The sequence below is a fragment of the Pangasianodon hypophthalmus genome, chromosome 15, assembly GCF_027358585.1.
Source record: "Pangasianodon hypophthalmus isolate fPanHyp1 chromosome 15, fPanHyp1.pri, whole genome shotgun sequence".
NCBI classification, from domain to species: Eukaryota; Metazoa; Chordata; class Actinopteri; order Siluriformes; family Pangasiidae; genus Pangasianodon; species Pangasianodon hypophthalmus.
In genome coordinates, this window is record NC_069724.1 from 16,736,521 (window position 1) to 16,751,180 (window position 14,660).

The 14,660-nt window shown below is 38.0% G+C and overlaps 1 protein-coding gene across 1 annotated transcript; it reads right to left on the reverse strand.

The window, feature by feature from the left end:
* Positions 1-2,327: 2,327 nt before the first annotated feature.
* Positions 2,328-13,981, reverse strand: psmb7 (proteasome 20S subunit beta 7). Its single transcript, XM_026929262.3, has 8 exons — positions 13,824-13,981; positions 8,623-8,716; positions 8,119-8,216; positions 7,871-8,011; positions 6,360-6,475; positions 3,033-3,091; positions 2,791-2,942; positions 2,328-2,510 (listed from the first exon to the last, which is right to left on the reverse strand). The coding sequence occupies exons 1-8, from the start codon at positions 13,883-13,885 to the stop codon at positions 2,399-2,401; spliced, it is 834 nt and encodes a 277-aa protein (XP_026785063.1). The 5' UTR covers positions 13,886-13,981; the 3' UTR covers positions 2,328-2,398.
* Positions 13,982-14,660: the final 679 nt, after the last annotated feature.

Sequence of the window (14,660 nt, forward strand, 5' to 3'; positions counted from 1 at the left end):
GGAATACTCTCTCTTCCCTGTCAATCACAGTGACACTAGCCAATTGTGGGAGCCTGTGAGCTTATGCATGCAGGGGAGGATATCGCTTTCCTCCAAATGTGTTACGCCACCCTGTGATGCAACATGAGCAGCAGTTCGAAAAGAAGCAGTTGACTGGTTTCACGTGTCTCATAGGAAGCATGTGATACCCTTTGCCCTTCCCCAACAGGTAGCGGTCAGACGGCTGGGGAGACCTGACTGGCGGGTGGGAATTGGCCAAGACAAGATGAATGATGGGAAGAGTTTTTACAAATGCATCACATTATAATGTTTGATGAGGGAGCTCGAAAGAAGATGTTTGCCAACATTCATACAGATTGACCTTGTTACAGTAAGCATCAGACTTTTAACAAATAAGTCAATATGACTGGAAATTTGCAGACTTGTTTAACTCACTTAATGGAATCATTTAACTTATAGTACTTGTCTCCATTTTATAGAAAATAAAAATCATAAGGCTTTGAATTAATTTAAAGCCCAGTGTAGACAGCCGCACCCTCTGAAGCCTGATCAGGGGTAGATTTAACAACCGTCATCATAGACACAGTCCAAGTCATGGGGATTTTACGATTATTGTGACAATAAGATCAATGATTTCAAATTTTGGGCCATTTAATGTTTAGATTTTTGCTGTTATAATGTTGAAATTGTGGCAGGATCAATTTTGACATGATCCAGTGAAAAGCCCAGGATTAACTTTTGACAATTATAGAAAAGGATATAACTGGCATTTTATTAGGATGGCTCAGACAAATCCTATGGCAAGAATATTATCTATTATCTAAACTTTGCAATAGTTGCTTATATTATTGAAAAGATGAATAGCGCACCCAGTGGCCAATACAGGTCAAAATTTACAGGTTTATAGAGAAACGTAAAGAAGTGGATATAACAGTGTATTTTATGCCAACAGGACAATCCTTAGCCTGGAGCTATCAGCTGAACCCAGCAACAGATTCTTTCATAATGGTGTTCATTTCTCTAGTTAGTATTTGAAAGATTATCTTTACCAAACTACTCCCAATATAAGTGCACCAAGTTGGAAATTAAATAAAGGCTCCTCCGTACCGTGTGAAATGGATGAAATAATTACTACAGGAGTGGTAATAAAATGAACGCAATAAATTGGTAATAAAATGGATGCAATAATTACTGCAGGAGCGGTAATAAAATGGACGCAATAATTCCTAAAGGAGCGGTAATAAATTTGCCTAAAAGAGGAGACAAATATATTCTCCCCCACACAAAGAAAAGAGGACAGTTAGAGAGGCAAATGATTACGATCAGAACTTTACAGATGGGTGCCAAATCTCCAAATCTGTAATTAAATGCCACCTCCATTTGGAAGGCATGCCAAAGAAAGCCTTTTCTTTAATGTAATCACCAACATAAGTGTGTGGAGTTCACTAGACCTAAACCCCTGTGGGGTGAGCTGAGGAGCAGAGTCCATAAGAGAGGACAAAGGTCCCTGGAGGAGGACAACAGAGATCAGAAGAGAATTTGTATTGAGGAGTGATCTCATTCCTTGCTCTGTATTCTCCAATCTCATGAAGTAGTTACTTATACTAATTAACCACAAAGAAATTTTTCATAACCTTTTTACTCTTTAACCTGTTTGCAAAGGGTGCCAATAATTGTGACTTTACTTGAAATTACGGTTAACTATGAAACACACTCACTGTCCACTTTATTAGGAACACCTGTCCAACTGCACATTGATGCAGATATCCTATCATTCAGTCATGCGTCAGCAGTACAATGCATAAAATCATGGCCAGTTGAAGACTGGGAAAAGACCAGGTGATTTTTTTTCTAATATTCCAGTGTCTAGTTTGGGTGAGTCTTTGCCCATGATAGCCTCAGATTCATGTTCTTGGCTGACAGGAATGTGGTCTTCTGCTGTTGTAGCCTATCCACCTCAAGGTTCGATGTGTTGTGCATGCTGAGATGCTTTTCTGCTCACCATGGTTATAAAGAGTGATTATATGAGCAACTTGATCAGCTTGAACAACTCTGGCCATTTTCCTCAGCCTTGGGAGAGTCAATATTCTATCATTTAGGTTAAACGCCTGTCTATGATGGAATGTTCTGCTTTTATGATGCCATTGTACTTCAGTGGTTAATTGTTTTCTTTTAGTGTTGACAGATAACTTCCTTCAAATTTAAAGTGAAATGCTTTCTAAAGACATTATACCACTGACACCTTTTATCTACTTTTGCTCAGACAAAATCTTTGGTTTGTCCTCCTTTGTCCATATTATTGATTATTAAATAAAATCACACCAAGGTTTTTCTCAACATATTTTATTGTAAACAGTGGAGTAACATTGCCATACATGAGACAACAAGAAAAGTCTCTTCAGGACGTGTCCATGGTCTGCACGCTCTCCTCCACCACCTCCATCTGGAGTTGAGTCACAGAATTTGTCAGAACACTTGTGGTGCCTTGCTTGTACTTGTAGTCACCAGTTCTGCAGAAAAAAACAGTAGCTACAGATCAGGGTGTGTGCATACTGAAAATCTTAAAGATTTTACAGGACTTTATTTGGTTAGCAAGTTGCTAAGGGTGTTAGTAGACACGGAAGCACTGTCTTTGTTCAAGCCAGAGAAAGGCAATAGTGGCGCCTCACTGTCTTCTGAAAACTACCTGTAGTATAAACAGCTGGAATTACACAAGCAGAAGACTGTCCCTCTCATGCTGAGATTAAAAATCGAATAATGGAGAAATCTCTGCACATATTCCTGACTTACCTAATGCCCTTTTTGTTGGCTTCGTCATGTGGTCTCAAGTAGTCCACCTTGCCTTTGGTGATCACACACAGGTCAATGTTACTGCCTGAGCCCAGATCATTGAATACACCAGCTGCTATCGCATCTCGCACCAGGAGCTTTGCCTCCTCCTCCTAAAGAGGAAAGAAGAAATCATCATTAAGATTATTTCTCTCATTAATTATGAAAAACTTGATCAAAGGGCCAATGAGAAAAAGACCCACCTCCATGTCAGGCCTGTAGCGATCTTCAAACACAGCCATAGCAGCCAGGGATCCAGAGCCTAGGGACACACAACCACACACATTAGACACCATCAAATCAAATTTGAACAATAAAACTTTATCAGAAAAACAGCAAGAGTTGTTTAGCCACTGATTCAGCAGATCTGAAAGACCAGCTTCAAAGTATTGCCACTGTAAATGGCCACTGTATTATTTCCAGTGTAAGTGGTCATCTTACACAGAAGATCAAAGTTAATATACTTCCAGTGCATATATCCACAGCACGTTTACACACACTGGGCCTCATTTATCGAGCTGGATAAGAAAAGATTTATGAATAAATCATTCGTAGGAGCATTTACACAAATTTAGCAATCATGCAAACTGTTGCAATCATGCAAAAAATTCTGGAAAAAATTCCCTTTCCTTCTTTTGCTCCCTAATGTGTGTAAATTTACACATAAGAAGACTAACATAACCCTCGACTTTATTTACTATTTACTATATTTACAGTTTAAATTGTTTATTTTTAATTATGTCCTTGTCCAGAGAAGTGCTTTGCAGTCTCCATCAAAAACACAGCCTCATCAATTAATATCACTAGGTCAGGCACTAAGAATGCCATTTAAGAACATTTTGATAAACCCAGTCATTTTATATTATGACATTAATTAAAGAATATGAAAAATAAAGAAACATAAACTCAGATTAAGACAAATAAAACTAGTCATTCAGTAATGCCAAAAGAAATGGCCGTATAAATGGAGACCGAGATGGTCTGTCCGTGCATGGCCATAAACAAACGCCACAGCTGACTGAAGATTTAGTGATCATCACACTTATGAGGAAATGGAGGTATAAAGGCCATTATTATTTCTTTTTTTTTTTTTTTTTTTTTGGAGGATGAAAGCTTAAAACCCTGTTCCATGTCCAGCATAATGGTCGAGACACTTAAAACAATTTTAAACTAGCAGTTTCCCGCTGGGACATGCTTGGTGTGCACAAGTGCCTAGGCACAGCATACTGGGTTTTTTTTTTCCCCTTCTCCATTTTCATGTCACACCATTTACTTGTCACCTCAATGAATTCACATGTAATTCATCTTTTCCGTAATTTGTCTCTAGATTTTGACCTTTTCAAGTGCTGTTACACTCCTAAATATTTTTATTGGCATAGATGCCTTCCATTTTTGCCTTTCTGCCTTTTATTTCATGGTTTAGTATTCACGTCACATTTCTAGCCCTCTGTGCCCTTGAGCTTTTATGGAGTTTTGTGGATATAACTAAATGCAAAAGAGCTGTGTCAGCAACACCTTTATCTACAGTGGAACTGCGTTTCCTATTTGTGGACTCAAATTGAGGCACAATTCAAATACTAATGCAAATCACGTATTACCATTTGCATTTTTGTTTACACGACCATACAATGTCTGCCAAATTTTAAAAGGAAAAGCAAAGTCCATTTACAATTGTGGTTGAGAGGATTCTTGGTGATCAGACTCATTTCTTGTATTTACAGTATGAACTGCTTCCCTCTGGTAGAAGATATAGAATCCCAATGTGTAAGTTAAATCGATATAAGAATTCCTTTGTACCTGTATCAGTGTGTTTGTTTAACAAGAGTTTATCCTGATTGTATTTTGAGTTTATCTTTTTATCATTGTTTTTATTGTTATTATTATCTGTTTACTGTATGTCTGCAGCAACATGTAGTCCACAACAATTTTCATCTCGAGGACAATAAAGTATACTACTACTACTACTACAAAAAATTGCATTTCCCATGTCTTACGAGTTATGACCCGGTCATATTGAAATAGCAATAGCAAATTACCCCATTGCTATTTCACTTCCTCAGAGTAGCGTGTGGAGCCTGCCAAAATTCAAATGAAACTGCAATTCCCCTTGCATTTGCGTTTCCAATGCCTTGCACAGAAACCTGCCAACCAGTGCCGGGGACTGGAGCATACTATGGGGCATGTTTGTTTGATTGCTGATGCTTCACTCCTGCACGGAGTGTGCGTGGCCAAGCAGTGTGGCGAAAAGGTCATCCTTAATTGATTAATTGATTCTTAACTGATCCTTAATCAGGAAACAAGAAGAGTGACAGTCACAAACGAAGTAGCATTTGGATGCATTTTAATAACATAGACAACATAAGCAGGGCCTACTAATAGCCTTCCCAATATTAGAATTATACATCTAAATTTGCACAATGTAGTTTATTTTTTATTTGTTATATGGCACACCGTGTTCCATTTTGAGTGTGATTTGCTGTTCAATTGTTGTTCACTGATTATAGATCTAATCCTCTAAAACAGGGGTCATCTAGTAGTGGCCCGCAATCCAGATGTGGTATTTCAGTATTTCATTAGACCAAGTTGAGCACATGAAAAATACTGTAACAAAGCCGTTAACCATGAAGAAAAAAATGGCCATAGTTCTGGCCATAGCAACTCTAGTTTTGTAAAACATGAACCAGTGCAGCTTATATAACAGTAATAAAAAACTGCAGGAGCGAGCAGGATTGGTTAAACTTTCTATAGCGGCATGCTTCAGTAACATTGTGATCTGAAGTGCCACTAATAAATAATACATAGCGACTTTTAATTGTCTTCTTTATAGCCATGAACTAATCATTAACGGATAAGCATTAAATAGTACCTGTTGTCACCTTTCATTCGTCAGCTTATCTGGACCTTATGTAGAAGTCTTATGTAACAGGATCTTCAGAAATTTTAGTTGAATACCCCTGGCTCTAAAGCCTTTAGGCCCCATTAAGAGATACTAATAAACCTCCATCTGATGTTATCCAAGTGGGTAAACAAAACACATGGCCATTTACACATAATGCAGTTGACTAGATGGTCCTGCGATGTTAAAAGACATGTTGCATTTTGCAGTAGATAAATTCATCAGGGAATCCATAGATAAAATATGAAACTAATTATGACTTTGGCTTTAACATTAACTTTGACTTTAATTATGGTTGCATTTAAGTCACCCATTTCTTCCAAAGAATGTCTTTCTGTCCTTGACTGAATGTGTGCATTCTTTAAAGATTAACAGTTGGCCTGCTAAAGGCCTGCAACACGAACAAGACGAGATCCAGATACAATTTTCACAACAGTAAACAGCAGGGTAATGATTGACCTTGCTGCAAGCTATTTAGGTAGGGTGTGAACACCACATTTCAGACTGAGTTGAATGCCTATGTATGTGACTGCTGAGGAATAAAGAACGCTATCTTGGCAAACCTGTCTCCTGACTCTCTCCAGCAAGATGAAGTACAAGAAACGTGATTAAAAGAAATGTATCAGAAACTCACCCATGGTAACGTAGGGTAGCTTGTCTGTTGATCCATGAGGGTAGATGCTGTACAGGTGGGGACCATTGCAGTCAACCCCACCCAACACCAGAGCTGCTCCAATATAGCCCTGGTATCTGCACACACACACACACACACACACACACACACACACACACACACACACACATACATTAGACACACAAAAACAGACGGATAGAAGAGAGGGAGATGGAAAAAGAGGACAATGTATACAGTGACTTGCAACAGTATTTAGATTTAGAACTTTCAAAAAATATAATAAAATGGCCCTTAGTATACTACTGCTCAACATTTCAACTGCTCAACCAACACCTATCTGCTGCATCTGATGCCAGACAGATCCACATCTAAAAAGATTTAGAAAAACGTGGTGTAGGTATTGGCAGGGGCCAGAAATTAATTTCAAGGAGGATGAAGATCACTGCGAGATCTGTATAATTCAGCTGCGAAGTCTGAGGCGCTCGATTTTTGAGAGGCTGCCACACAGCAGTAGGGGCAGCGGTGGCACTAATTTGTAGTTTTAATCATTCAAATCTACTGTCAACCCTTTTAACAGAGTAGAATATATTTATGACAGTTCAACTGAAATGATTAAATTATAATAACAAGTTAGTAATAGGCGTAAATAACATTTTATTTATTTGATTTTTGGACGGTTAAATACTGAGTCATAACGATGATTCCATGATTATAGACCTTTCATAAACATTGTCAAAGTGCAACCTTACAGCTACGTTTTTTTTTTTACTTTTTTGGATTTTCTCCCTAATTTAGTCATGGCCAATTTCCACCCATCAGGCAGCTCTCCTCTATCACACAACAGCTACCAACCAGGGAAGGCAAAGGCTATCAGGTGCTTCTTCCGAGGCACGTGAAGCCAGCTGACCACATCTTTTCAAACCGCTGCTTATGCAACATCAAGGGGTGCCGTAACACACTCGGAGGAAAGCGCTATCCGCCCCCTTCTGCATGCATGAGCTCACAGACGCCCATGATTGGCTAGTGTCACTGTAATTGAAAGGGGAGAGAGAATACCAGTTTGTTCTCTCGGTCACGGATGGCCAGGTCATTGTCGGGATTCAAATTCGCGATCTCCGGATGATAGGGTGAACGCTGATGTGGCCCGGTCAGAATTTGAGTTTGACACACCTGATTTAGATACTATGTAATTACATACAGTGATGTGAACTCCCTAAAAATAAATAAATAAGGAAAACCTGTGTGTGGTTGAACAATTAAAGGGAAAACCTGTGGCTCTATTATGCTGCAGTGGGCATTTTGCTGGAATAGTTTGGGGACCAGTGGCATTGCTCTCAATCCAATCAAACAACTAACAGTAGATTTTGAAACATGTTAGAGCCATATAACTGTATGCTCTTTTTAGTATTTTTACTTTATAGAAGTGCACCATAGGCTGAATCGTAATACTTGCGCAAACTATTGTATATACAGCGAGAGGTACTTAGAGAAAGTGAAAGTGTGCTGGCCACCTGAAGAGCATCTGTTTGAGCATGCGGTTGGCTGTGGCGACTCTCGGAAGGCGGTTGGTGGAGAGAGAATGCAGCTCCAGATTAGAGGAGATTAACTGAGTTGTCATCTCAGTGTCTGCTGCTGTACCAGCTCCGCAACAGCTACAACACAGAAACACAGAAACACACACACAATTATATTGGAGTATATCTATCGTTGGAGAAGCAGCAATCAGGAGTTACACAGGTATGTGTGATTCAGCGCTCACTAGATGTTAGGAGAGATGTAGTGGATCTTAGAGCAGTTCTTATCTGCTACAACCATTCCTTCAGTTGCTCTGGTATCAGCTCCCAGAATCACACCATCCTTAAGGGGTATAAGAAAAGAATTCACATTCAGAGCAAAAACACAATCTTATTTTATTTACTCAAAAAAGATTTCATAAATACAGCATATATATTTCAAATTCTGAATATCCTTAATTAATACATGATGATTATTATTTTCCCCATATCGTCTTGTAAACTAGAAATTCTAATATTAGATCAACAAATTTAAAAATGTATATGTTTTTGCAATGTGCTTACAATGTGCTTACATTGACCTACACATTTAGTATTTTAGAGTACACACTTTGTACAAGTTGGGTGAAATTGTATCTGGACAGTAATGTTAATAACGCGAAAATAATAATACAAGACATTTAGAGGATACAATGTTTAAGGTTGTAAGGTTTTAATAGTTTTTTTTTTTAAAGCTTTGAAATGGTCACCTTATACACAACCCCACAGATAGTCGTGCCAGTTTTGCGTGCGGTGGGGAGGCTGCATCCAAGTTTAGCAGCATTACTTTCTAGTTGAACATTCCTAAAGAAAACACAGAAATAGTAAATTGAATACAAATGCAAGCAGTTTATCCTCTGCCTTTTTGCCAAAATATGTAATACATAATGCTAGTAAAACTTTTAACTGTAGTGGAGAACTGGGCACAACATCAAAACTTAATATCAACTGTGAAACATGAGGTAAGTGCACCCTTGTGCTAAATGCTCTAAAATAACTTTATTTCATCACAAGCTTTTATTATAAACCAAATTAAAGAGAATATTTCATTTCAATTACGGATTGGACTTTAAGAAAAAGAAACTGCACATTGCTGCAATATTACTTCATATTTGGGAAAGATATCCAACAATCTAACAAACAATTAAAATGTTATATAGAAATGTAAGAATGGATAGCGAATGGTTTGAATGCTTTATTCAAACCTTCTTGAGAAAGGAAATCAGTAATTTACAGGAGGGTAAAGTAATACTGACACGGTCCAGAACCTTTATACCTCAGAAACTAAGAAAAAATCTTTACAGGGGAAAAAGTACTATAATCTGACAAACTGACCAAAAAAAAAAAAAAAAAACAAAAAAAAACACCACAACGACAAAAAAAAATTCAGGATAAGAATTACCAAAACAATGAAATACAGTTCTGATGAGAGTGTGGTTTACCGTACAGGAAATACTGGAACAAAACTGATGACAAAGTAAATTATTTCAAATCCAGTGCCACAGTTTTCATATAAACAGATTACATCATTTTCAACAATTCGAACTTTAACAAAAATTGTTAAATATCCACTATTTACTACTCACACATTTTCAAAAACTGTTATTCTACTTATAAACACCGTTCATGGTTTATTTATTACCATGAGCTTAAAGGGCATATACTTTCAATTCTTCAATTTCAACTAGTTTAAACACTTTCAGCAGATTTGAAATATGCACTTTCTGAGGCGGGGAAGAGTGTTTAAGGCAGGATGTAGTGTGTGAGTAATATGTAGTGAGGTGGGGCACATGCACAACTATGCACAAAGAATTCATGGACAATTTACAAACACCAGGCAAGGCACTGCGTATGTGAAAAGACATTCAAGCTGACTACAAAGTGACAAGTTAGGTCATGATGCCTCACTCCCAGGCACAATGAATGATTTCTATGCAAAGCATGGAGCACAGAAAAAGCCAGTGAGGAAGACCACTCCACTTCCTATGACCAACTAACTGTCTGTCTACAGTGGATGTCAGGAAAACTCTGCTGAGTTAACATCCACAAGACTGCTGGTCCTGAAATCATATCTGGTCAGGTGCTCAGGGAATGAGCCGATCAGCTTGCGGATACCCTAACAGACATCTGTCCCTGTGTGCATTAAGATGACTATCATCATCCCTGCGTGCATGTCCTGCATCAAGGACTACTGGCCCATGGCACTCACGACAATTATCATGACGAGCATCAAGCGGCTAGCCATGAAGAACAAAAACCACACAGGATTCAGTTCAACTACTGCCCTAACCACTCAGAGAACACCATATCCTCAGCTATTCACCTGTCACTGGCCCAACTGGACAAAAAGAGCAATTATGTTACAATGATGTTCAACATAAACATCCCAAAAAACTACCACTGGGCCTCAACTGGATTGTAACTGGATTCTGAACTATAATTGTAAGACCTCAGTCCATCAGGATTGACATCGACACCTCCAGCACCACCACACACAATGCCATGATTCCCCAGAGCTGTGTGCTCGGTCCACTGCTCTTTATGCTGCGGACTGACAAGTATTTTGCAAAGGATAACTCAACCCACATAAACAAGTTTGCTGCATCATCAGCAATCATGATGAGTCAGCATACACGAAGAAGTGCAGCAGTTCGTGCACTAAAGCAACAACTTATCTCTTAATGTTAATAAAATGGGAGATGCACTATATGGCCAAATGTTTGAAGACACCTGACCCTAACGCTTATGTGCTTTTTGAACATCTCATTGCAGATTTAGCAAAAAATCTGACCACCTTGGAGGTCTTAAGCTGGACACATAACACCACCTGCTTAGACAAGAAAGCCCAGCAGCGGCTTCACTACCTGTGGACGATGACGAGAGCAAACATGTCCCTACCATTCTCACCACTTTTTTACATGGGGATACTAGAAAGCATCCTGAAGAGCTGTCTCACTGATTCGTACAAGAACTGCATTGTCTCAGATGACAAGACCATACTGCAGATTGTGAGAACGGCTGAGATCATCAGAGTCTCTCAACCCACTACTGACTCCTAAAGCCACAAGCGCTGCATGCATAAGGCCACCAGACTTTATTAGAGAATAATATCTAAACAAAGAGCACAACGAAGACCAAGAAGCTATCAAAACAAGTCCAGGACAAAGTGTCAGTCAGGTTACTATTTTTAAAATTGAAAGAATATTGCACAACCATGACTCTGCTTAAAAAAGGTCATCCATCTGAAATCAATGACTGGGCAAGGAGAGCATGAGTTAGAAGCAACCGAGATGTCACAGTCAAGAGTACGAGACTGTACTTATTGTTTCTTATGAGGGAATGAACTAAAGACTTTGTGAATAAGTTTTATTTTCTCCAAAGGTAGTGTCTTTTAGTGTTTTGTAATTACAGTACATATTATGGCTTAGTGCATTGGCATAGTGTTTTATATTATTCTATTTTCTTGTTCTAGTCTGACTATTTTGCTGTAGCAGCCTTGCAAGCCGTACCAAAAGTTGCCAGAGTGCTTCATTAAAAACATAGTCAAAAGTGACATTATTTGTGTTCTATGTAGAATGTGAACAGTGATTTGTGGCCTGTGGAAACCCTAATGTAGCTCAGGCTCCTGAAGAGAAGAGTGTGTGAATTATCGGAACATGTGAATTAGATGGTGCTAGCCCGTTGAAATATTAGCTAATGCAAGTTCACATTAGCTAACCAGCCTCCACCGGTCAGCATAAACTCCCCACAACTCTGTAAAAGGGAAGCAATAATCCATCCTTCAGAAATGGCTGAGCTGAAATGATTTCCCCTCCTGTGTGTATTCTTCTTCTCATTCCAATTAATTTTTTTTTTTTTTTAATAATATTGAAATTAGACTGACCAATGGCTTCTACGAGAGCATATACCCTTGTTTTCTCGCAACTCATGGTGAATTTACATGCAAATAATCAATGTCACTATGGCAATTTTTTTTTAACTTCTAGACCCTAAGTGCTCAGATCTATTTATCATGAATTGAAGCAGCGTGACTGTTTTAGACAAACTGAATTTTTGACCTGTAAAGGGAGCACAAGCCATGATTTCACCATTAAAAATACCAGTATAGATATTTTGTTGAACTAATCACTCCAGTAGCATCTTTTAAATGACTAAGCTTACAGTTAAAAAATAAGATTGCCAATCCCATCAAAGGAAAAATGCACCCTGAACAACTTCCATATTAATAATTAATGTGGTCTTCAGTGGTTTCCAACATTAATTTTGTAGTGAAATTCTGACTTGGCTTTAGTGTAAACTTCTTTCATCTAGATGTTTTCCCTTTGCTTAACACTTTCCTACATTACCCACAATGCCTTTCCACTTCTAGCTGATAGTGGTACCAGGAGGATGTTTCCTCTCTACCTCAAGAGCGCAATGCAACAGTGCTTTAGTGCTTTAGTCTGTGCAGCATCCTCACCTCCTCACCTGTACACTCTGCTTAAACACATTCCAGTGTTAATACTGCCATCATGTGTCATCTCCTAGATCACTGATCTCTTACTGTGCGTTCAAGTGCTCCTGCAAAAGTTTGTATTTACAAGTTGGGAAGTCGCAATTACCACGTCAGGTGCGTTCGAGTCACTTTGGTTGGTGTAAGATGGTGGTGTACTTTCTCATAATTAACTACAAAAAGAAATACAGCAAGGTTTTTTTTAACTCTAATTCTAGAAAATCATGAAGAAAGAATCAGGTGTTTTTTGCTTTTTTATGTTTTTTATGTTTCAATTTATGAAGCCACTGTAAACTTTATCATTACATATTATATTATAATTGTACAGTGCTATAGTATTTTGTGGAGGCAATTATCTTGTTTTATTGTAAATAATAATAATAAAACCTGACAAAGACATGTCACTGCTAAATACTCATTCAATTTCAACTAATTTAAGAACAGCTACAGATGATGCATCCACTGATTCCACCCTGTTTTCTTACTGACACAACACCCCAACTCAGAAACTCAGAGCTCAGAGAAAATCCCGACTTTCCCATTCGTAATCACGACTTTGTTTTGGCGTTCAACTCGTAAATACGATCTTCCCGACGTGACTTGAACGCACCATCACAGCCACTGTCTCGTAACGCACTCTGGATCTCCGAGTCCAGCGTTTACTGTCTCTCTCATTAATAATAGGACATTAAACATCCTATTATTAATGAGAAAATTAATAATAGGATTATTAGGATTAAAAGGATTAATAATAGGCCAACAAATTAGCAGCCGAATCACAAAACACATCACCTTTCAATATAAGAAATGATATATATGAAATGAGCTACAAAGATTCATTTCATTTCATTTGGAGTCCCATAGCTCTGGTGCTCTGGCTCTTCTGAAGGAAAAAAAGGACCATGAAAGAGCAGATAAGCTTATAACATTTACATTATTGCGCTAGAAATATGTTATTTAAACAAAAATAAGCCAATAAAGCCCAAAGCCAGTAAGCGGGCCTAAGTGTAAAGCGCTCTCTTAGACATTACATTAGACATTAGGTGCTTTACATTCAGAGGAGTGGACATGTAGCATGTGGCTAACCAGTGAACCGGTACACTCAGTGTACACACAGAGCTAAACTCCACTTAACATTAGCTGGCGCTCAGCAATAAGAATAAAAATATTATCTGAAAAATTAAGAAAACGTATCCATTTTATGATAAACTCACCCCGCACGTTTTTTTTCTCACTAACAATATAATATAGTTTGAAGAAATTCTGCTGAATCATTCACACAGCCCGCTAGCTAACAGAGAATTAGCATCTTCTTTAGCAAATAATAAAAACGAAGCGTAATACCAAAATGAACAACTTAAAAAAAACACAGAGGTTAAATAGCCTACCGGTCTGTACTTTATATTATCATGCTCTTACCTCTTACAGTTTTCGAAACTGAAACCTCCGCGCTGAGGCTGGCACACACACGCAGTCGCCATTACTGAAACTCCTACTTCCCGGAAACGGTCCGCTCCAGTGCGCGAGCTCTCTCATCTGAACCCACTCTGCAGCATTGCCCTCGCCTTCCTCAACGTCCCGTTTCAACTCGGAAGTGCGTCATCCCTACGTCACACGGGGGCCCACTGGTTGAAGAAGGCGAGGAAGGGGGCAACAGGGAGGATGCTGTAAATAAGTTGTGTCTGAGATGCTCTTACACACACAGAGAAGCAAGATGATGGAGAATTTAACTTATTTTTTACTAGAAATGGAGTTAAAGTCCTTAATGTTTATTACTAACAACAAAAAAAAAGAAACACTACTAAATTTTATGGAGAAGTACTTTACAGTGTAACGCCCTGACTCTACATCCCCAAATATTATGGATATTGAATTTACATATGGTAAAAATTAAGATAATAATTTGTCCTTTCTCTCTTTTAAGACTATATTGTTTAATATGTTAAATAATGTATTTCTTGAGACTTAATCTTTACTTGTTAGTTGTCATCCATGTTTCAATCTAATCTAACATTCCTTTAATACCTTAATTAAAAAAGGAAAAAAAATAAATTTCATTTAATATTATTAAATTGAAAAAATTATTAAATTAAATTAAAAAAAATAATTACTGACCAGCAATATTCTGAGCACACTTTTTTATTCACTGAATGACACTAATAGTTAATAACAATTTATAATATGTTATAATATGATACATGGATATATTATGTATTTTTCATGGACCTTTGTTTTTAATGTTATTTTTGTTATTGT